Source organism: Pelophylax lessonae (genome assembly GCF_965119305.1).
Source record: "Pelophylax lessonae genome assembly, chromosome: 4".
Classification (NCBI taxonomy): Eukaryota; Metazoa; Chordata; class Amphibia; order Anura; family Ranidae; genus Pelophylax; species Pelophylax lessonae.
The window spans coordinates 161,300,954-161,326,066 of NC_138771.1; the positions used below are offsets into that span (position 1 = coordinate 161,300,954).

The window sequence follows — 25,113 nt, forward strand, 5'->3', positions numbered from 1 at the left end:
TAGGAATGTGATTGGAGTGACTAGGGGGTCCAGAGGCCAATCAGTAGTGAATACGCCCCCCAGTATATAAGATAGCCCTGCCAAATCGCTAGCACTGTAATACAGGGGCTGTGGAAGAGAGTGGAAGCAGTTCTGTTACTTTTTTTCTTCTAATTTTTTTTTTTTTTGAAAACTCAAAATTCAGTGTCTAAGAAATTTAGAATATTGTGAAAAAGTTCAATATTGTAGACTCATGGTGTCACACTCTAATCAGCTAATTAAGTCAAAACACCTGTAAAGGTTTCCTAAGCCATTAAATGGCTTCTCAGACTGATTCAGTAGGTTACACAATCATGGAGCAGACTGTTGACTTGACTGTTGTCCAGAAGACAATCATTGACACCCTCCATAAGGAAGGTAAGTCACAAAAGGTCATTGCTAAAGAAGCGGGCTTTTCAAAGATTGCAGTATACAAGCATATTAATGGAAAGTTGGGTGGAAGAAAAATTGTGGTAGAAAAAGGTGCAAAAGGCACAGGGTTGAGAGGATTGTGAAGCAAAAACCATTTAAGAATTTTGGGGAGATTTACAAGGAGTGTACTACAGCTGTTGTCAGTGCTTCAAGAGCAATAGTAGTTGTATTAACTACATATATGCCGTCTTTAAAGGTTCTCACATCTTGTGTGGTTAAACAAATACCTCTAGCTGGTAAATTAAGCGGTTTTGTCTTTAAGGATAAGATTTACAATGTTCGTGCCTCCACCAAGTTCATAGATTACATGAAGACAATGTATCAATCTCCATAGCCTGCCATCTAATGGGGATCTGAATTACGGTATCACGGCCACGAGTGACATCATCCAAATTTTGGGTTGACATCAGAACAGGAATAGAGGTAAAATCTTCCAATGGGGACACTAATGCTAGTGACCCTGGTATCACACCACAATTCCATCACTTTGAAGGGATCCCTTCTCACTTCCTGTTTTGGATATAGGACAGGAAGTGAAGAGAAATCTCCCCTATGGGACACAGATGGCAAAAAAGCTGACAGGGGTTATAACCTTCCCATACTCTATCCAAAAAAAAATTGCCTTTAGTTAAATTTTAGCAATACTTTAATATTTTGGCTGAAACAAAACATTGTAATCCATGTTGGATGACTAGGTTACATTTCTCTTCTTTTCAGAATCAATGTTATAGGTTATAACAGTGAATATAATCACAAAAAGTTAGGTACAAATGTTCCATTTATCCCTCTGAAAGAGCTTCCATACAGTTAAAACAAGAAAAGGAATTCAGAAAAAAGATTCTAAGTAAACTGTCTTTAACAGACCTCATAAATCTGAAATTCTCTAGTATTTCGGCACAGAGAGCATTTCCACATTGTGTGCACCTCCGATACCAATTTAAAAAAAGAGGCAGCAAATAGCAAACATGGTTTTCCAAAAGAACCATGTGGAAATGTATAAAGCTGCAGTTTTCTAAGACAAGCTACAAATAAATAAATCAATACATTTTTAAAAATATGTGATACTGGGAAACAAATCCTCTTCTGCAGGCACTGCTTTTCATTATTTCCCTGACATAGGAAGCTGGTTTCCAGTGGTTGCTGGACACTTTACATTGCCCAGACTAACTCTGCAGAAGAAATGGAAGCCGCTCACCATGGAAAAGTCTTCAGTCCAATTTATTTAAACTCTCCATGATACAGACAACTCCGTCTGCTATGTGCATGTACTAACGTGTTTCACACCAACTGGAGTTTACTCATACGGTCACCTGTTCCTGGGTGACAGCTTTCCTTTTCTTGTGGAGAAAAACAAAAAGTGCTTATTGAGCTCCACTTATATGTTTGGCTGGATAAATGGGAAAAAGTGATATGATGTTGTTAACCACATTTACCATCAGCTAGCATTGAGGTGGACATGCTGAAGGCGCTAATACTAAAAGGCTTTATAGGACAAGGAGGACCATAGGATAATACTGAGAACCTACACGAACCATCAAACACGAGGGTCATGTGTAATGCTTTGCTGAAAGACCTGATGTTGTTCTGTTTGAAACCCCATAAGCATTGGCAACACCATGGGGCGTTAGGTAGGCATGATGTCAAAGAATATTTGGCTGGCAGTATAGACTGGAGTGATGGAAGCTGGTTGTGTGCCCCTATGGAAAGTAAAGCCCCATACACACGCACAGATTGTTGGCCGTAAATTGTCAGCCAACGTCCGATCTGCCGATTGTAGGTCTGTTAGTATGATGCTTCCGACAACCAACTGCGAATTTTCGGCCGAAAAAAATCTGGTGTGCATGCTACAAAATTTTTGCTGGCCAACAACAGAACGGCCGATTGTTCCTTAGTCAGTACAGATTTCGGCAGACAAAAATCAGATGAGCAAGACTGGGCATGCTCAGAGAAGAAAAAACACACGGAAAGTCAACCATCACATGACATCACTTCTGAAGTTGGTTTTTGTTGGCCAACAAAAGTCCAGTGCAAGTCTAGAGCACATTTCAACCAACAAACAACAGTGGACAAAAGACGGCCGATCGGTCGGCCAACAATCTGTGTGTGTGTACGAGGCTTTAGGGTGTCAACAACAGTTTGTTATAAAGGGAGCCACAAAGCATTCCCTGGCCTATATGCTATCTGTGTCCACCAATAAGAAAATAACCAGACACCTTTTACTGCCTGTTTGTATAAGAATTTAGCTATTATATTGCACGCAGTAAATGTTAATATGGCTAAGATATATATTCGTTTTAAAAAGGGGAATTACTTTTTTTCCCCATGACAAACACTTTTAAACAGTGTATTATCAGGTTTAGAAAAATATCCATTAGGTATAATAAACAACCACGATTGCACTGCACATTTTCCAGCTATAAAGATGCTGACATGAATGGAACAGTAGGGAGCACCATAGTGCTCAGGGTATGAGGGCAGGAAGTTTAACAAAAGAACCACTCATGGGTCTAGATTGTTATGGGATCCAAAGTATAAACAGAACACAGACATTAAATAAAGGATTGAGAAATCTATTCAATTATGCATTGTGTCTTTGACTAAAGAATACTCACAAAAGGCTAGAATCCCATGCATTTTTTATGTCAATGTAAAGTTGAAAAAAAAATGTGCGCACATATTGTATCCGCAGCAGTCTAAGGATATTTTTTTAAACTTAATAGATAAGTCAGTCAAGTGAGTGTTCAATAAAGAGTTAAAACCTCAGGTTAATATTCATGTACTGTATTAAAATTATGCATTGCAACTTCAGCAGTTGCCTCACAATTTACAACACATATGTCTTTAATTGTAAACGTATTAATAAATGTCTTGGAAAATGATTGTATTAAATGGTTATGGCTTTTCAGCAAAAGAACACATGCACATACATACTAATGGTGTGCCAGCCACATTTAAAGATGTGTCCGGGAAAAATATTATTGGCAGGAAACAGGTCTTTATTGTGCCTAGAAGTGCAATAGTAGTGATATTTTACCAACTCAGTAGTATAACTAGAGATGTAAAATTTCCAGACATTTTAAAGTCATGGGGAAAAAAAAGTTGTTTTTTTTTCCTGCTTTTTCAGAAAAAATTAAAATTTTTAAAAAAACTGAAAAAAAAATTCAGTGGGGAGTAGTTTTATGAATTGAAAGTAATTTTGTTACACCAGGAATGTGAAATACAGTGAAAATAAAAGCATTATGCTTGACATAAAAGTACAGCTTATCCAGTAATCAAACTAAATTGCTTTTTAACATTTTATTTTTTAATACAAATAGAATAAAAAGGACTGTATACACTATATTGTCAAACGTATTGGCACGCCTGCCTTTACACGCACATGAACTTTAATGGCATCCCAGTCTTAATCCGTAGGGTTCAATATGGAGTTGGCCCACCTTTCGCAGCTATAACAGCTTCAACTCTTCTGGGAAGGCTGTCCACAAAGTTTAGGAGTGTGTCTATGGGAATGTTTGACCATTCTTCCAGAAGCGCATTTGTGAGGTCAGGCACTGATGTTGGACAAGAAGGCCTGGCTCGTAGTCTCTGCCATAATTTATCCCAAAGGTATTCTATCAGATTGAGGTCAAGACTCCGTGCAGGCCAGTCAAGTTCCTCCACCCCAAACTCACTCATCCATATTTTTATGGACCTTGCTTTGTACACTGGTGTGCAGTCATGTTGGAACAGGAAGGGGCCATCCCTAAACTGTTCCCACAAAGTTGGGAGCATGAAATTGTCCAAAATGTTTTGGTATGCTGACGCCTTAAGAGTTCCCTTCACTGGAACTAAGGGGCAAAGTCCAACCCCTGAAGAAAAACCCCACATCATAACCCCCCCTCCACCAAATGATTTGGATCACTGCACAAAGCAAGACGTAGATGAGCGAGTTTGGTGTAAAGGTACTTGACTGGCCTGCACAGATTTCTGACCTCAACCTGATAGAACACCGTTGGGATGAATTAGAGCAGAGACTGTAAGCCAGGCCTTCTCAAATGCGCCTGACCTCACAAATGCGCTTCTGGAAGAATGGTCAAACATTCCCATAGACACACTCCTAAAGCTTGTGGCCTTCCCAGAAGACTTGAATCTGGTATAGCTGTAAAGAGTGGGCCAACTCAATATTGAACCCTACAAGCTAATACTGGGATGACATTAAAGTTCATGTGCATGTAAAGGCAGGCGTCCCAATATTTTTGACAATATAGTGTATGTTAAAAACATGTCAACTATACATTAGAACAGGTAACCACCCCATTTCCCTCATATTAATGTAAAAGCTTCCTGCCAATATGCATTTTCACTTATAGATAATGCTGATCCAGAAGCATATATTGCTCTATGAAGAGCTTGATCAATGTTCTACTGATTTTCAGATGTCATAATATTTATAAATAAGGGATTTTCTATTTTGGGGAGGCAGTGGTTTACAACACTTCATTACTTGAAGATGCTGCTGGAGAAGAAACATTTTGTGATGATCCAGATGCAGTAGCAAGAGTGTTTCTGAAATGAGAACTCGGGAGGGAAAAGCTAGAACTGTAATTTCATTCTGGTCTTCATTATTTAATTCCATTAAGTATTTTTTATGTTTTTAGGGCACCACTGACATGCAAGGATGTGTTTTGTCATCCTTGTAGTATTTGGAAAATAATATTTCTTCTCACAGTATTCACAAATTTCAGCTTCGCAGAAATTGCACTGTGGAGATATTTCCAAACTCTAGCAAACTAAACTGGAGAGACAGTGCCCCTAGTGGTAGAAATTGACATTTCTCTTGTTTGAGAACTACATTAAAAAGTACAGTGTTACTTGAACTGTTTTCCAGGATTTTCTTGAAATTTCAATAACTTAACACTTTACATGAAGTCTCAGAAATCTTTCAGTAGGGTCTTCATGGTATGTAGTTTGAATACCATGTCATAGAAATATTATTTATCATTGAAAAATAACATATTCCACATTTCCTTTTCTTTTTTCAATTTTCCAGAAAAAAAAATGCTGAAGAAAAACTTTATTTTCCAATTTTTCCATTTTTTTTTCCTGGCCCTTCCATCTCTAGGTATAACTAGTGCATGTTAATCAGAAATTATATATCTGTCAAATAGTTTTAGAAGTGTATATAATATAAAACAATAAGGGGAATTTAAAAAAGGTCCTAATGACAGTTTTCTGGTGGTACTTCTCTTAAGAACTACAGCCAATGTCATTTCACAAATATGAGTAATGCCCATACTTGGGAAATTACTTGTCACTGGGTGGGTAGAGCCTGATAGAAAGACCAGTTGCCCATCAGCTCTGCTTCAATTTTTAAATGACAGTGCATAGTAGTGGTCAGATTCAATTTCTGTCTTTAGGCTGAATAGTGGCTATGGATCTACACAGTCTTGTGCGCTTTCAATCAAAAGTGGGCAGACCTGATGGGAAAAAATAATTTTAAAATAATTTAATACTGTTTCATCATTATTATTACATAAAGCAAAAAAACATTTAAAGGCACAAGTACTCACGAGTTGTGAACACTGCAGTTGTAGAAGACAAAGTTGGTACTTGCAAAAGTCATTCCAGTTTCTTTGGACTTAAGTTGCAGTTGGACAATGTGATGGTCACCTAGAAGGTAAGGAACAATATGAATGAATAATAACCTAATCTGGTGTCTTTACTTTTTAAAGTCATATAGTACTGAAACTGCATAATGTCATGAATTATATGTTTTCTATTATTATACTCTGAACACCTTGACATCGTTATTCATTTAAAAAAAAATAAAAAAAATTAAAATGATTGAGGATTCTAAGTTTTAAACTGAAATCAACAACGGTCTATACATTATACATTTCAGCTGTAGGTGATCATTGTCCACTTTACAGGCAGCTTCACTCAGAATGACATAACCAGGCAATATGCAATTTGCCTCTAATCTTCCTCCCAACTAAAAGTCTGAATCTTCTTTTTAACTGAGTTCTTATGAGGCAAATTATTTTATTTTCAAATCCGCATTCGAAAAATAATATGTGAATTCTCATTGGTTGCTATGGGCAACATAATTGCATCTCTTTTTAACCAGTTGTATAAATTACTATTCCATATTCCTAAAATATTTTGACAATTAAATATTTTCCACTGACTATATAAAGTAGGATTATCTTCCTCATAAATTAAGGGAATCAGGCTACCTTTCAAAATTCACAATAAATTCTTAATATACCTTGGCAGAATATTGGCTAATAAGCAAATATAATTTATACAGTATACCCAGAAATCTTATAAAGTAAATACTATATACATTCACTTCCAGGGCCCCGTTCTGAAAGAGGAGATTTAACATTTTACAGATTCAGCATGATCGTTAAAACCAATGCAAATTCAATTCAGCTGAATGCTCCATATTTTTAGAATAATTATTGCTTTGGGGAAGAGTCTTAAACTATTTATATATATAGCAGTTCATTGCTAGATTTTTACTAGAAAGCATATCGCATACTGCCACCCTGAGTATTTCATACCAACATTATTAAAATTGCAAAAAGCAAAATTATTCTACTTTTTTTTTTTCCAGAGGCTTTCCCATAACAATTATCTATTAATGACTCTTACACTTTTTTATTATATATTTTTACTTTTTATGCTAAAGATTGTACATAACTATTTTCGGTACATATTTTTAAAAACAGAAATACAAAGCACAGGGTGTGTTTATAAATGATTTAAACAAGATTCATAAACCCTTCATCTAAGATTCGCACATTTTTCTAACTGGAAAAATGTGTGAATCCTGGGTGAAAGTTATGTAAAAATATTTATAAACAGACCACCTACACGTTAAGTGTTGAATATTTAACATGCTAGGTCACAAGGTATATAGAAGTAAAACAATACAAGTTGAATAAAAGCAGGTACAGAAAATACACATTTTAAAAAACACAATTTAGGGCCAATTCACAGTATATCTCCTTAAAATCACAAATCAGCCAGAGCAACCATTGTAAGTGATGATTAATCGCACCACCCTTTTTTTTGTTTTGTTTTGCACTAGCTTTTTTTGAAGTATACAAAATGTACAGTTCATACATTGTATTGTCCGGTGGCGCAATGCGCTGTGCTTCCTGACATTACAGCGCGATTCAGGCCTGTGCACTGCGATAAAATGCAGCTTGTCTGCATTTTATGACAGCACGCTGCAGCACAACGCTAGACTGCGTTGCAGTGTTAATGGAACAAATAGGATACAATTGTTTTCTGTGTATCCCTGCAGTGACAGATGTTTTACCATGCGGTAAAACCTCTGTCACCTCATATAGTGTGAATTGGCCGTTAACAGTTTTTTTAACTATATAAGTTTTTAAACTGATGTCGTAAATCCTTTTTTGTCGTTCACTTTAAAGCTGCCACCATTACTAGTAAAAACAAAACAACAAAAATTATTTAAATCTTTCCTGTAGTTAGTAGACGTGATAACCAATCAAAATACACATATTGCAATTTTTTTTACCAAAAATATGTAGCAGAAAACAAATTGGCCTATAATGTTAAAAAAATTTTATCTTAAATTTTTTTTGGGAATGTTATATAGCAGAAAGTGAAAAATATTGTTTTGTTTCAGAATTGTCGCTCTTTTTTTTGTTTATAGTGCCAAAAATAAAAATCACACAGGTGATCAAATACCACCAAAAGAAAGCTTTATTTGCTGGAAAAAAAGGACATCAATTTTATTTGGGTACAGCGTTGCATGACCGCGCAATTGTCTGTTAAAATAACGCAGTGCTGAATCGCAAAATATGGCCTGGTCATTAAGGGGGAAAATCCTCCAGTCCAGAAGTGGTTATTGTCAATTTTTAGCACAAACAAACAAAAAAAATGAATTTGCCAAAGATTCATAACAGGGAGAACCCCATCCAACAATTAAAAAAAAGGCACACAACCCTCCAAAATACTTGCACTTTAAGGGGGGAACTCTACACCAAAAAAATCAAGTGCCCCCCCCCCCCCAAAGCAAACCATTTTCTAAGCATGCAGTCTGGCACAGAACAGGGAACGTGGGCATGAGTGCCTGCCCTTCTTCTGAACCACACCAGGCTACACACATGCTCTAAACATGGGAAGGTTACCTTGCCACAGGGGGACCCCTTTGACAAAGCGCCTTGTCCCCATGTTGGTAAAGACAATAGCCTCTTCCTCACCACCTTGGGCTGGCATTTGTGGAGTTCTGTGAATGGGGGGGCTTATCAGAATCTAGAAGCCCTGCCATATGAATTAGTAAAGGGTACATAGTCCCCAAATTAATTCACAAAAAATGTAAACACACATTTTGACAAATCCTCCAAAATGTAAAACTCTGAAAAAGTCCCGCAATATAAATCTTCCATCAATCATGTCATCCAGTGATGCAGATCCTTGTCAATTACAATGAACAATGCCCAACTAAACAAAAAACACTCTTACTTGTTAACTCGTTTGATTCCATAGCTGCACCTTGCCAAATAACAGATTATACTCTGTACACAGGTGTTGGCAGAAGTAGAGCACTCTCACTCCAAAATGTAATATAGCATGCAATGAAAAACTGGCTTCAGCTAAGATCCCTGTCCATCAGTCACGTCCATCTGACATGTATTACCCACATTGGACTTATTTGTAGAGGTGGCCATATCCATATATGGTCAGTAATATTAGCCATTAATCCCTGTTCCTTGGTTTACATTCAGTTGTCAGTCAGAAATCCCCGGATGACAGCTGAATGGGAGGCAGGATGATTAATTGTTGTTAGGACACCGGTGGTAAGACCCTCACAACCAGGGGCTGTGCAGAAGCTGTCCTTTTTAGTAGCAGCCAGAGTTTCAGCGCTCAGCAAAGGATCAAACACCACATTTAGGCGAACTTTGAACAAGCAAAATCAGGACTGAACATAGGTTAGGTCCGAACCCAAAGCTCATCCCTAATGAGTAAATGCAGGGAGGTAACAGGGTATTACAAGGAACCTTTTCTAAAAGTTACAGGCTGCCATGGGCAACATGTCAGGCTTTGTATTTCTGCATAGTGCCCCACTAATCTTGAAATTCCAAAAAGCGACCAAGTCTGTCAAAGTAATGCTTAGGCCTATTTATCCTAATCTGGTAACCTCCCTATTGACTACATAGAATAATGGGCATCCTCACTGTCTAAGAGCGAGAAAAAAGAGCACATACATAGAGGCAGACTACACAGCGGAGAAACCTGATTAGTTAATGCAGGTATCTGTGTGTGCCTACACTATCATGCCTCCAGTAGTTGTCTATCTATAGGTTTGCTTTAAAGTGACCCTGTAACCAGACTATGGACATTCAAGTATTTAAGTTCTCACTTCTCAACATCTCAGCTTACTTTATTACTCCTTCCAAAGCACCTTCTCAAATGTGGTGGGGGATACTGCGCTTCTGGGATATTGCGGATAAAACTATGCTCAAATTAAAGTGTCTACCACTGTGGATAAGGCAAAATGAAACGTGTTCAAGCGGTTAAAAAGGTAAGTAATAAAAATAAAGTGCAGAATAGTCCGTCCTTCAATCTCATATGTGCAAACAGTGTAAAAAACTATCAAGGTGCTAAGAATTGCTAACAAACAATCTAGATAAGATGAAAGAATATATATATATATATATATATATATATATATATATATATATATATATAAATATATAAATATATACAACACCGCTTAAAGTGCCTAAGATGCAATAAGTGACAGGTAAAGTGCTAGGTGCATACACTGGTGTATAAATAAATATCTCATAAATAACTAAAGTGTCCTCTGTGCTCCACAACAATAAAGCAATTTGGGTGAAGAAGTCCAAAAAATTGTGTATCCAGGTGGGGGGATTCCAAAGGTGATACTCCTTCACCTAACACCGTGCTCAAGGTGGTGGGGTGCTTCTCCTAAACCCCTCTAAGTGTGCTAGCTGCTCACCTCAAGGTCTAAAAGTATAGGCCTTAACCGATATCCAGGGGGGTCCTCTCCAATCCTGCTCTGCTTCCCAATAGGGCCTGTTGTATGGGCTGCTACGGGTGGGTTGGCTCCCTATCCCTCTCCAGGTCCCCAGCGGTCCCCAGCGGATCTCAAATTACAGAGGCTCGAAATAGTGCAAGTATTGTCACAAAATCAGGTGCTTTTATTCACATAAGGTTAAAAAGACTCACATTTGCCAAGAGAGTATTGCGCATAAACTGTATTCGGAATGGGATCGCGGTCCTCACTTCCGCGTGTGTGCGTCACTTCTGGTCAAAGCGCCCCTACGCGTTACACCACTTCCGCATCACGTGGCTTCTTCAGGGGTTCTTCTCCCCTGAAGAAGCCACGTGATGCGGAAGTGGCGTAACACGTAGGGACGCTTTGACCGGAAGTGACGCACACACGCGGAAGTGAGGACCGGAAGCAGAGCAGGATTGGAGAGGAGCCCCCTGGATATCGGTTAAGGCCTATACTTTTAGACCTTGAGGTGAGCAGCTAGCACACTTAGAGGGGTTTAGGAGAAGCACCCCACCACCTTGAGCACGGTGTTAGGCGAAGGAGTATCACCTTTGGAATCCCCCCACCTGGATACACAATTTTTGGGACTTCTTCACCCAAATTGCTTTATTGTTGTGGAGCACAGAGGACACTTTAGTTATTTATGAGATATTTATTTATACACCAGTGTATGCACCTAGCACTTTACCTGTCATTTATTGCATCTTAGGCACTTTAAGCGGTGTTGTATATATTTATATATATATATATATATATATATATATTTATTCTTTCACCTTATCTAGATTGTTTGTTAGCAATTTTTAGCACCTTGATTGTTCATTACACTGTTTGCACATATGAGATTGAAGGACGGACTATTCTGCACTTGATTTTTATTACTTACCTTTTTAACCGCTTGAACACGTTTCATTTTGCCTTATCCACAGTGGTAGACACTTTAATTTGAGCATAGTTTTATCCGCAATATCCCAGAAGCGCAGTATCCCCCACCCCTGTATGAGTTTCACACTGCATGGTTACCAGTCTCGGTACTTGCAGCATCTGGGAATAGCCTCTTGGTTCTTTTAAGCAGTACCTTCCCCAGACAGCGCAGGACTCACTACACATATACCTTCTCAAATGTATACAATATAGATTAAAAGGCTAAAAGTCTGCTAAGTCAATGACAGAAGGGTGAGGTTTCTTAGATAATTACTTTTTGATGTGCTTCTGCTGTGAAATTTTAGGATGAATTGTTCCAGAGTGACTGTGGCTACAGAGGTCAGGGCTTGTTTTAAATCTTAGTTACTACTTGTTAAAACCAATCATCACCTGCCTCCGTCCCTCCCTCCCTTTTATTTCCCCCTGCTTACAGGTTGTGATTTTTTCCAATACCCACTCACCCACCCATAAGATCCAGCGTTGTCTCACTGAAAGCCTCTTGTATTCTGCCACCTCTCTGTCCATGATGTTGATTGTGACATCATCAAAAGGCCCACCTGCTCTTCCTAAAGCTGCTGCGCTGGGCAGGCCCCCTCCTCCTTTCTGAAAAAAGAGCTATGCCTCCTGGGATATGTGATGTGCATATCCCAGGAGTCAAAGGGAGGACAGTGCATATCAAACACCTAGGTGACAACATGCAAGGGGCGCGGTTTCACTTTTGTTTGCAAAAATGTAAACAAACAAGAAAAAGACAGCCCTATTCTGATAGTGGAGGGGAGGAGGGGTGGATAGGAGGGGAGTCTTTCCTGAGGGTGAAGATCCACTTTAATAAAGAAATAAATATATTTTGAATATGTTTTGGCCAGCCACAATTACATGCTGCTTTATCAGGAGATTGGGTCTAATAACAAATATTCTAATAGTTACTCATAGGTGAATTTGTTGGTACAATGTGGACTAGTAGCACTGAGGTCCTGATGTCCCTAGAAGGGTAATATATACACTCATGGCCACTTTATTAGGTACACCTGTTCAATTAGTTGGTAAGACATACTGCTAATCAGCCAATCACATGGCAGCAACTCAATGCATTTAGGCATCTAGACATAGGGAATACGACTTGCTGAAGTTCAAACCGAGTATCAGGATGGGGAAGAAAGGTGATTTAAGTGACTTTGAACATGGCGCTGTTGTTGGTGCCAGATGGGCTGGTCAGAGTATTTAAAAAAAAAACTGCTGAACTACTGGTATTTTAACACAACCATCTCTTGGGGTTTACAGAGAATGGTCTGAAAAAGAGAAAATTCCCAGTGAGCGGTCATTGTGTAGACGAAAATGCCTTGTTGATGTTAGACAGGGAATGGGCTGACCGGGAATGGGCAGACAGGTTTACACTGGGTGCCACTCCTGTCAGCTAAGAACAGGAAACTGAGGCTATAGTTCGCACAGGCTCACCTCTTGGTCAATAGAAGATTGGAAAAACGTTGCCTGGTCTGATGATTCTCGATTTCAGCTGCGACATTCAGATGGTAGGTTGAGATTTAGGCATAAACAACATGAGAGCATGGATCCATCCTGCCTTGTATCAACTGTTCAGGCTGGTGGTGGTGTAATAGTGTTAAGGAAATTTTCTTGACATGCTTTGGGCCCCTTTATTACCAACTAAGCATCGTTTAAACACCACGGTCTACTTGAGTATTGTTGCTGACTAGGGTTGAGCGAACACCTAGATGTCCGTGTTCGACGGGTTCGGCCGAACTTTAAAAAAAAGTCCGGGTCCGTGTCCCGGACTTTTACCGAACTTTTCCCGGACGCCGAACCCCATTGAAGTCAATGGGGACCCGAACTTTAAGGCACTAAAATGGCTCTAAAACACCAAAGGAAAGGGCTAGAGTGCTGCAAATGGCAGCAAAACGTAATTAAGAGCATGGCAAGTGCTCTGCAAACAAATGTGGATAGGGAAATAACTTAAAACAACAAAAAAAAACAGAAAAATAAAACAATGTTCTTCTTCATCTCTGAAGGACGAGGCCCATATGGAGTAGGAGGGAGGTTAAGGTGGTGGTGGATGTGGCGGTGACATAGGCGTGCGCACAGGGTGTGCTGGGTGTGCCTGGGCACACCCTAATCACCTAGGGCACATAGCATTGCCAGTGAGGAGATGGGAAAGATCTCCCTGGGACCTGCTCTGCTCTATTTCTCCTTGCCTACAGGTACATGGCCCCGATACATTACTCTCCCTGCTGGCAAACACATGCATGTGTATTTCAACTTTGGGGTGCACACCTTAATGCAATAGGCTGCGCACACCTATGGGCGGTGTAGGTGGAAGCGGCGGTGGAGGAGGACCAGGGCCGGATTAACAGCATCATGGGCTTGGTGCTGAGGATTTTGAAGGGCCTTAGGGCCGTGCCTTGCCATGCACCCAGAGGAGGAAGGGTGCAGCCATGCATGCCTAATTCAACATGGGATGCTGTCTCTGAAGCCCATAAACACATCCATGCATCGCCAACTGTCCCTCCTTGTCCGGCCTTCACGCTGTGTGGGGAGGTTCTGAGGGTGCTGCCTGGGGAAGCGAGCATAGAAGCCAGACTTCTGTGTTTACAAGTGACAGAAGAGCGGTAACAGTGAATATGGCCAACCCGGGGCCTATATAAAAGGTAGGGGCCTGGAGCTGCAGCTCCAATAGCCCCTACATTAATCTGGCCCTGAGGAGGAGGACGAGGTAGCCAACACTGCTTCTTTTCACAAATTTTAAATGAGGGTACACCCCAAAAGAGTGAGAAAGAGCAAAAATGGAACAATGGGTGGGTAAGGTCGGTATCCATTGCTATTCTGCATAAGGTACGGAAAAGTCCCGTGGGATCCATGCCTGGTTCATTTTAATGAACGTGAGCTTGTCCACATTGTCTCTGGACAGGCGGCTGCGCTTGTCTGTTATAACGCCCCCAGCCGTGCTAAATACCCGTTCAGATAATACACTGGCTGCAGGGCACGCCAGCACCTCCAAGGCGTAAAGGGCAAGCTCAGGCCATGTGCCCAATTTGGAAACCCAGAAGTTGAAGGGGGCAGACCCGTCATTCACTACATGTAGGCGTGTGCACACATACTGCTCCACCATGTTGGTAAAATGCTGCCTCCTGCTAAGACGTTCCATCTGAGCTGCTGGTGCTGCTGTTTGTTGTGGCGTGCTGACAAAGCTTTTCCACATTTCGGCCATGCTAACCCTGCCTTCTGAGGTGCTGGCGGTGCCCTGGTTGCGTTGGCGACCTCCTCCTCCTCCTCCTCTGCCTTGTGCTTCCACTGTGGCCCCGCTGTCAGATGGGAATGCCAGCAGCATGGCGTCTACCAGCGTGCGCTTGTACTCGCGCATCTTGCGATCGCGCTCCAGTGAGTGAATTAAGGACGGTACGTTGTCCTTGTAACGGGGATCCAGCAGCGTGGCCACCCAGTAATCAGCACAAGTTAGAATGTGGGCAACTCGGCGGTCGTTGTGGAGACACTGCAGCATGTAATCGCTCATGTGTGCCAGGCTGCCCAGAGGCAACGAAAGGCTGTCCTCTGTGGGAGGTGTATGGTCCGTGTCCTCTGTATCCCCCCAGCCACGCACCAGTGATGGCCATGAGCTGGCCTGGGTGCCACCCTGCTGTGAACATGGTTCCATCTCCTCCTCCAGCTCCTCCTCCTCCTCATCCTCCTCATCCTCCAGAACTGTGCCCCTGCTGGACAATTGCGTCCCTGGCGTTTGCGTGTGCAGGAACCCACCCTCGGAGCCCCTTGCGAATGACTGCCCTGAAAGCCTTGGAAATGTTACCTCTTCATCCTCCTCCTCCTCCTCATCCTGTGCCACATCCTCTTCCATCATCGCCCGAATTGTTTTTTCAAGGAGGCATAGAAGTGGGATAGTTAAGCTGAGAACGGCGTCATTGCCACTGGCCATGTTGGTGGAGTACTCAAAACAGCGCAACAAGGCACACAGGTCTCGCATGGAGGCCCAGTTAAATTAAATAGCGGAATAGAAAATATGATCCAAAAAAAGTGTATGTATATCACACGTACACAACCACACTAGGCCCCAATTACTATTGTTTGTACCCCTAAAAGGCTAGATGAGGAGTAGGGGGAGTATGGAACAGGCAGCACCCTCAAACCTTCAGAAGTATGAGATGAACCCCAACAACTTGGAAAGGTGGATCTCTCTCACACGTACCGACACAGACTATCCCGCAATTCAATTGATCCTCAAAGGTTTTTATTGAATAGCGGAATAGGAAATATGATCAAAAAAAGTGTATGTATCTCGCACGTACACAACCACACTAGGCCCCAATTACTATTGTTTGTACCCCTAAAAGGCTAGATGAGGAGTAGGGGGGGTATGGAACAGGCAGCACCCTCAAACCTTCAGAAGTATGAGATGAACCCCAACAACTTGGAAAGGTGGATCTCTCTCACACGTACCGACACAGACTATCCCGCAATTCAATTGATCCTCAAAGGTTTTTATTGAATAGCGGAATAGGAAATATGATCAAAAAAAGTGTATGTATCTCGCACGTACACAACCACACTAGGCCCCAATTACTATTGTTTGTACCCCTAAAAGGCTAGATGAGGAGTAGGGGGGGTATGGAACAGGCAGCACCCTCAAACCTTCAGAAGTATGAGATGAACCCCAACAACTTGGAAAGGTGGATCTCTCTCACACGTACCGACACAGACTATCCCGCAATTCAATTGATCCTCAAAGGTTTTTATTGAATAGCGGAATAGGAAATATGATCAAAAAAAGTGTATGTATCTCGCACGTACACAACCACACTAGGCCCCAATTACTATTGTTTGTACCCCTAAAAGGCTAGATGAGGAGTAGGGGGGGTATGGAACAGGCAGCACCCTCAAACCTTCAGAAGTATGAGATGAACCCCAACAACTTGGAAAGGTGGATCTCTCTCACACGTACCGACACAGACTATCCCGCAATTCAATTGATCCTCAAAGGTTTTTATTGAATAGCGGAATAGGAAATATGATCAAAAAAAGTGTATGTATCTCGCACGTACACAACCACACTAGGCCCCAATTACTATTGTTTGTACCCCTAAAAGGCTAGATGAGGAGTAGGGGGGGTATGGAACAGGCAGCACCCTCAAACCTTCAGAAGTATGAGATGAACCCCAACAACTTGGAAAGGTGGATCTCTCTCACACGTACCGACACAGACTATCCCGCAATTCAATTGATCCTCAAAGGTTTTTATTGAATAGCGGAATAGGAAATATGATCAAAAAAAGTGTATGTATCTCGCACGTACACAACCACACTAGGCCCCAATTACTATTGTTTGTACCCCTAAAAGGCTAGGAGTAGGGGGAGTATGGAACAGGCAGCACCCTCAAACCTTCAGAAGTATGAGATGAACCCCAACAACTTGGAAAGGTGGATCTCTCTCACACGTACCAACACAGACTATCCCCCAATTTAACTGATCCCCAAAGGTTTTTGATTAAATAGCGGAATAGAAAATATGATCCCAAAAAAGTGTATGTATATCACACGTACACAACCACACTAGGCCCCAATTACTATTGTTTGTACCCCTAAAAGGCTAGGAGTAGGGGGAGTATGGAACAGGCAGCACCCTCAAACCTTCAGAAGTATGAGATGAACCCCAACAACTTGGAAAGGTGGATCTCTCTCACACGTACCAACACAGACTATCCCCCAATTTAACTGATCCCCAGAGGTTTTTGATTAAATAGCGGAATAGAAAATATGATCCCAAAAAAGTGTATGTATATCACACGTACACAACCACACTAGGCCCCAATTACTATTGTTTGTACCCCTAAAAGGCTAGGAGTAGGGGGAGTATGGAACAGGCAGCACCCTCAAACCTTCAGAAGTATGAGATGAACCCCAACAACTTGGAAAGGTGGATCTCTCTCACACGTACCAACACAGACTATCCCCCAATTTAACTGATCCCCAGAGGTTTTTGATTAAATAGCGGAATAGAAAATATGATCCCAAAAAAGTGTATGTATATCACACGTACACAACCACACTAGGCCCCAATTACTATTGTTTGTACCCCTAAAAGGCTAGGAGTAGGGGGAGTATGGAACAGGCAGCACCCTCAAACCTTCAGAAGTATGAGATGAACCCCAACAACTTGGAAAGGTGGATCTCTCTCACACGTACCAACACAGACTATCCCCCAATTTAACTGATCCCCAGAGGTTTTTGATTAAATAGCGGAATAGAAAATATGATCCCAAAAAAGTGTATGTATATCACACGTACACAACCACACTAGGCCCCAATTACTATTGTTTGTACCCCTAAAAGGCTAGGAGTAGGGGGAGTATGGAACAGGCAGCACCCTCAAACCTTCAGAAGTATGAGATGAACCCCAACAACTTGGAAAGGTGGATCTCTCTCACACGTACCAACACAGACTATCCCCCAATTTAACTGATCCCCAGAGGTTTTTGATTAAATAGCGGAATAGAAAATATGATCCCAAAAAAGTGTATGTATATCACACGTACACAACCACACTAGGCCCCAATTACTATTGTTTGTACCCCTAAAAGGCTAGGAGTAGGGGGGAGTATGGAACAGGCAGCACCCTCAAACCTTCAGAAGTATGAGATGAACCCCAACAACTTGGAAAGGTGGATCTCTCTCACACGTACCAACACAGACTATCCCCCAATTTAACTGATCCCCAAAGGTTTTTGATTAAATAGCGGAATAGAAAATATGATCCCAAAAAAGTGTATGTATATCACACGTACACAACCACACTAGGCCCCAATTACTATTGTTTGTACCCCTAAAAGGCTAGATGAGGAGTAGGGGGAGTATGGAACAGGCAGCACCCTCAAACCTTCAGTATGAGATTGTGTTCACTGTACCCCACAAAGATTGAGTTCACTGCACCCCACAATGATTGTGTTCACTGCACCCCACAAAGATTGTGTTCACTGCACCTCACAAAGATTGTGTTCACTGTACCCCCCAAAGATTGTGTTCACTGCACCCCACAAAGATTCTGTTCACTGTACCCCACAAAGATTGTGTTCACTGCACCCCAAAAAGATTGTGTTCACTGCACCCCAAAAAGGATGTTGTTCACTGCACCCCAAAAAGGATTTTGTTCACTGCACCCCAAAAAGGATGTTGTTCACTCCACCCCAAAAAGATTGTGTTCACTGCACCCCACAAAGATTGTGTTCACTGCACCCCAAAAAGATTGTGTTCACTGCACCCCAAAAATGATTTTGTTCACTGCACCCCAAAAAGGATTTTGTTCACTGCACCCCAAAAAGGATGTTGTTCACTCCACCCCAAAAAGATTGTGTTCACTGCACCCCAAAAAGATTGTGTTCACTGCACCCCACAAAGGATTTTGTTCACTGCACCCCAAAAAGATTGTGTTCACTGCACCCCAAAAAGGATGTTGTTCACTGCACCCCAAAAAGGATTTTGTTCACTGCACCCCAAAAAGATTGTGTTCACTGCACCCCACAAAGGATTTTGTTCACTGCACCCCACAAAGATTGTGTTCACTGCACACCAAAAAGGATTGTGTTCACTGCACCCCAAAAAGATTTTGTTCACTGCACCCCAAAAAGATTGTGTTCACTGCAGCCCAAAAAGATTGTGTTCACTGCAGCCCAAAAAGATTGTGTTCACTGCAGCCCAAAAAGATTGTGTTCACTGCAGCTCACACACAGAAAAATGGATGTGGATCACTGACACCTGCCTATCTCCAATCCCACACCACACAGCAATATCGATTGTAGTTTGTAGAACACAGTTTCCCTAAAATTCAGCAGACTCTGTCCCTAACAGGATTGAGAAGAGATCGTAGATCAGGATTGAGTGCAGATTCACCCCACCCCCCACACAGCAATATCGATTGTAGTTTGTAGAACACAGTTTCCCTAAAATTCAGCAGACTCTGTCCCTAACAGGATTGAGAAGAGATCGTAGATCAGGATTGAGTGCAGATTCACCCCACCCCCCACACAGCAATATCGATTGTAGTTTGTAGAACACAGTTTCCCTAAAATTCAGCAGACTCTGTCCCTAACAGGATTGAGAAGAGATCGTAGATCAGGATTGAGTGCAGATTCACCCCACCCCCCACACAGCAATATCGATTGTAGTTTGTAGAAGACACTGACCCTATATAATTCAGCAGACTCTATCCCTAAAATGCCTACAACTCGCCCTGCCTAAACACTCCGACCTGTCCCTCAATTCTATCCGGACACAAATGGTTTTTTCCTGCCTATCTTTCCCTAATCAGCAGCCAGCACGTTGATGTGTGCTCTGTCCCTGAATCTAAGCAGCATAATGACGCCGCTGCGGCTGCCTCGAACTTATAAAGACTTGGTCACATGCTTCAGACGGCCAATCACAGCTACTGAGACATTTGCAGGCATGGCTGGGATGGCTTAAGGCACACCAGTTAAACGATTGTTGATTGGCTGTTGAAAGCCCGCCATGAAAAGAGCGCCAAAGCATGCAAAACCCGGAAATAAAACGACCGAACACGGATTTTTACCCGAACATACAGTAAAGTGTCCGTGTCCGTGTTCGGGTACAAAAAATCCAATTATTCGGTACGAACACGAATAATACAGTCCGTGTTCGCTCAACACTATTGCTGACCACGTCCATCCCTTTATGACTACAGTGTACCCATCTTCTTGCTGACCATGTCCATCCCATTATGGCGACAGTGTACCCATCTTCTAAAGGCTACTTCCACCAGGTTAATGCACCATGTCACAAAGCTCAAATAATCTCAAACTGGCTTCTTGAACAGGCAATAAGTCCACGGTACTCCAAAAGTCACCAGATCTCAATACAAGAGAGCACCTTTGGGATGTGTTGGAATGGGAGATTCACATCATAGATGTGCAGCCAACAAATCTGCCGCACCTGCGTGATGCTGTCATGTCAATATGGACCAAAATATCTGAGGAATATTTGCATCTTCTTGGATCTATGCCACAAAGAATTTAGACAGTTCTGAAGGCAAAAGTGGGTCCAAACCTGGTACTAGCAAGGTGTACCTAATATAGTGGCCGGTAAGTGTATATAACTGGTAAAGTTTTAATTAATTATAATTATAATTAAAGGGCCTAATTATTCATTCCATTAATACTGTAACATAGGGATGGGCTCTGTGATCGAGTCGATCAGCTGTTCGTGTGTTTGTAGTACATGCACCTGGCCTGTATGCTTTGACCAATCACAGCACAAGGTCCTGTCAGAGCCATGATTGGCCAAAGGCAGGGAACCTTTGGCCAATCATGGCTCAGGGGCTAAATCCACGCCCCACACTATATAAGGCTGCTGCTTACACGGCAGCCATATGTAGTGTGTTACAATAGAGATTAGGCAGGCAGTTAGTAGATAATAAGTTCAGTCAGATTAGTGCAGTCAGTGTAGTGTACAGGCATACTCCACTTTTATAATGTATAGATATGTTGTAGTCCTGGGTCCCCTCTCGGTGCTCCCCAAGTTTTGTGTCCCTGTTACTTATAGTTCGGGAGCCAATGTAAAGACAGGGAGCAGTGCCATGTCAAGCTGTCCAATATTTCTCATAGATGTCAATGAGCACTGAAAGCTGAAAATTGGTCTGGGCAGGAAGGGGGTGAAAGTGCCCTGTATTTAGGTGGTTAAGGGAAACCCTATGACAGAATAAAAAAAAAAACAGCGTGGGGTCCCCAACCAAATTCCAAACCAGGCTCTTTGGGTCTATTACAGATTTTAAGGGAAACTCCACACCAAAATGTTTTAAAAAAAGGCGTGGTATCCCCCCAAAATTCATACCAGACCCTTATCCGAGCATGTAGCCTGGCAGGCCAGAAAAAGGGGGGGGGGGAAAGAGCGTGTGGCCACATGCCCTCGGCAGAAGGGGGCAGTGCCAGTGAGTGACCCAACCAGGTGGACCCGTACCTTGCCTATAAAATAACTGTCAAAGCTGAAGATCAGGCAGGTGTGGGTAGCCTCTGAAGAGGTGAAGCATTTTTTAAATTTTTGTTCAATTTTTGGGTCTGGCCCAAAAGTACCCACCTGCCCATGTTGAGGGCATGTGGCCTGGTGTGGGTCAGGAGGAGGGGCGCTTGCTCGTCCCCCCCTTTCATGACCTGCCAGGCTGCATCCCCAGATAAGGGTCTGGTATGGATTTTAGGAGGGACCTTACGCTGTTTTTTTTTAAATTTTGGCGTGGGGTTACTCAAGGCAGACAGGAACAATAGAACAATGGAATGCAGGTATTCAACAATAACAAACCCTCACCCCACTAGCAAAGCCCTTTGAAACACTTTTGCAATCCCAGTAATCTGCAACATATCTTCATATATTTCCTGAGGGACACAGTTCAGAAATATTACAGCCCCAAGAGAAAGAGCCCCCCCAAAGGGCCTGGTATGGATGGGGGGGGGGATCCTACGCCGTTTTTTCCATTTTGTTTTATCTGCATTGCCAGGAGCCAGCAAAACATTACAGCCCTGAGCAAGTTTAAATGACATTTTTTCCTTTAGAAATGTCAGTATTGCTGCAGCAGATTCCATACGTCGTACAAATGCACGACTTTACAGGCAGACTAAGGGGACCCCCCCCATTCACGATATTTATAGGAATTTTTCATTTTTATTGTTTTTCATTTGTGTTTTATTTGTGTTTCATTTTAGGCATTCTTAAAATCACTGCTCCTGTAAAAAATATTGTTTTAAAAAAGTTTTTTTGCATTGATACCTGTTCCCCGGGGCAGTACCCGGGTCCCCATACACTTTATATGGCAATGCCTTGCATATAAGCCTTTAAAATGAGGACTTTTGATTTTTCATGCTCGTGTCTCATAGACTTCAATAGAGTTTGCATGTTCGCTAGAAGTTTTTCCCTGTTTGAGATGCTTGGGAAGGTTAAAAAGTACAATGAACTTCAAAAGCCATATTCAGTAAGTAACAAAAATTCCAAACAGAGGACGCCTAATACCTTTTTGAGGCTCTGCTTGTAATGTATTTAATGTTTCGTTTTTATGCTGCCACTTTTTTTATTGTAACAGTTTACACCTCTGGTTCTTGCCTTCTACAATATTTAACAGCAGCCCATGCCCATATACTGTATTTAGGCAAGATTACTGACCATTTAGAGCTATTTTGGTGAGTTAGATGAGTAAGAAGACTAAAAATGGATCAGCCACATGGCGTGTTCTTACGTTTTGATTCCAATTCATTCAGCACACATATCCCCTGCATCCTTTACTTTCTGAGCAACAGCTTCTCTTACCACAGGGAGCTGAAAGTCTGTACTTGCCAACTTTCTGTCATTATCAGACACTGACCCTGCACTCCGTATCTCCTCCCGGGAGGTTTCTAGGGATTCTTTAGAAAGACATCTTAACAAAACACTAAAGGCAGCCAAGTGTGAGACCTTTCTGTGATGAATAGTTATTCAGACCAGGCACACAGTGGAGCTTCAGATAAATTAGCTACTGTACCGAAAATAAGCCCAAATAAAGGAGAATTCTGCAATGATACAATGCATGTAACTCCTCCCTCAAATTAGTAGAATTAGGATATAATTTCTTAAGATAAAGGGAAAGATACCTACGGATAAAATTGACTTCACTTTTCAAATTACTTAACACAGCATCACGATGAGAAAGTCTGCCCTAAATGAAGTAGTATTCAATAACCAATTACATTTCAGCTTTATTCAGCTCAAAAATAACATCTGTTTATTACAGTCTAATTTTAATTGCTTTTTGGTTTGGAACATAAATCCCTTAGTTACATATCTGGGCAAATATTTTCACATGTTAATGTGTATAAGAGGAGTTGAAGAAGGTTGATGATGTAACTTATCCATAAGATGTCTAGTAAGGTTCACTGAAACACATCTTGTGCTCCTTCTAATACTAGTTGTACCAGTATAATAAATGTATTCAAAGAAATAGATAAGCTGCCAATGCTCACTAACATATCGATCCAGTGGCTTTGGTACTTGTTTAGATTCTGACCAGTTTTAACTTCAATCAGACATGCCTTGCAACTTACTTGTTTTAGGTAAGCGAGTGAAAGAAATTGAAGCCAGAGACAGCCAGGTAGCTAACTTTTTTAGAAGGAGATCAGCAATAGCAGTCTACATGTGTGCCTCAAAGCAAGTTCCCTTTAAAATATCTGCAATGAATGCCTCAAATTTTCAGTTTCCCATGGGACTTTACTCTGAATCTGGAAATCTTTTAATCCTAAAGCCAGCTGCAACAAAGTCCTCCTTTTGTCTTAGGGTCCTTTCACATGGGCGACTTTGTGTTACGGGTTCCGCTTGCTCAGCATGGGATCGCTCCAATGATCCCTGCTAAGCAGGTGGATGACAGGTCTGTCTCCACTCACTATGCAGAGCAGACACAGACACAGTCCCGCTCTCCTCTATGGGGAAATCGGATGGAAATGAACCGCCTGTCGTTCTCCATCCTATCCCATCCAACGAGCCAGACGGATGACAAATAGGACCACAATCTATCTGTTTTTTTTGGGCAGGATCAGATTGGATGGCAACGGCTGTCAGTGGACATATGCTGGCTGACATACGCCGCTCCATAGAGGAGACTGCAGGGTCCGATTAGGTCCGCCTGAAAAACTGACAGGTGGACCTGATCGTGCAGTCCATGTGAAAAGACTCTTTACGTAACAGTGATTGTTCGATATATTGGATATGTTAATTGCTTGGAAGAACATCATATCTTTCTGACACTGGTTGCAGGTATTCATCATTAAATCAATAGGCAATCATTTTCACTAAAAAAAGAACACCAGAAAATATAATTTATTTAAACCAAATTGGTGTTTTTCATTGTATTTAACAATTATTGAGTGTAAGGTGATAAACTTATGATGAAGATGATTATGATGGAAAACTTTACAAGATGCATTAATGATAGGCAAGTTCTTTTTAATCGTATCTATCATGTGTAGCGGTGTTTAATATGCCTGAAAGATGATTGTTTGACATTTGAGAGGAACTCGGCTCCATCTAGTGGCCAAAACGACACACTGCAGCTACTATGGAATTTCTTGTGATGTGATTTTCCTTTCAGGAAGTTGAGAGACTTCATCATCCATAGTGCTCTTGGACTACCAGGATGCACTGCTTCACCGCACAGCCTTCTGGGGGAAGCTTTATAAAGGAAGGGAGGAGCCAGGCTCAGTCTCTTGGGAAAGACACAGTGAGACAAGCAGGATGCCAGTGCTGTGGGCTGATGCTGTATGCTAGGCCGAAACTCCTGGGCCTTAAGTGACTAAGTTGCAGTGTTTCATCTCCAGTAGAGGATCCCTCCTGGAGGTCCCATCGATGTTCTACAGAGACCAGACTCATCCACCCCAAATACCTAGCGCGGCTGGTGACAGAGGCCGGAGACTGAGACAGCAGCGGAGGCTTCCTGGGAGACAGTCCTGTTGGTGAGAGGGCACCTGCCCAAAAACTGACTCTATCTATCAAAGAAGTAACTTTAGTCAGGATTAGCCTTAGAGTAGTAGAAGGCAATATACCAGGTGGCCCAGTACATCTCTCACAGAAGTTTTACCGGCAATCCTGCACAGACACCCCGCGGTGATTACTAACTGTTTGCTGCCATTCTCTCTATTGATCACCCATCCTCAATGTGG

The 25,113-nt window shown here is 41.8% G+C and overlaps 1 protein-coding gene across 3 annotated transcripts in view; it reads right to left on the reverse strand.

Moving 5' to 3' along the window:
• PLXNA4 (plexin A4) overlaps positions 1-25,113 on the reverse strand; it is a 965,210-nt gene that overhangs the window by 239,164 nt on the left and 700,933 nt on the right. For all 3 annotated transcript variants that reach the window (XM_082255302.1, XM_082255301.1, XM_082255300.1), the window contains one exon: positions 6,000-6,099. In XM_082255302.1, the coding sequence (XP_082111428.1) occupies positions 6,000-6,099 (100 nt within the window). The remainder of the gene's footprint in view (positions 1-5,999; positions 6,100-25,113) is intronic.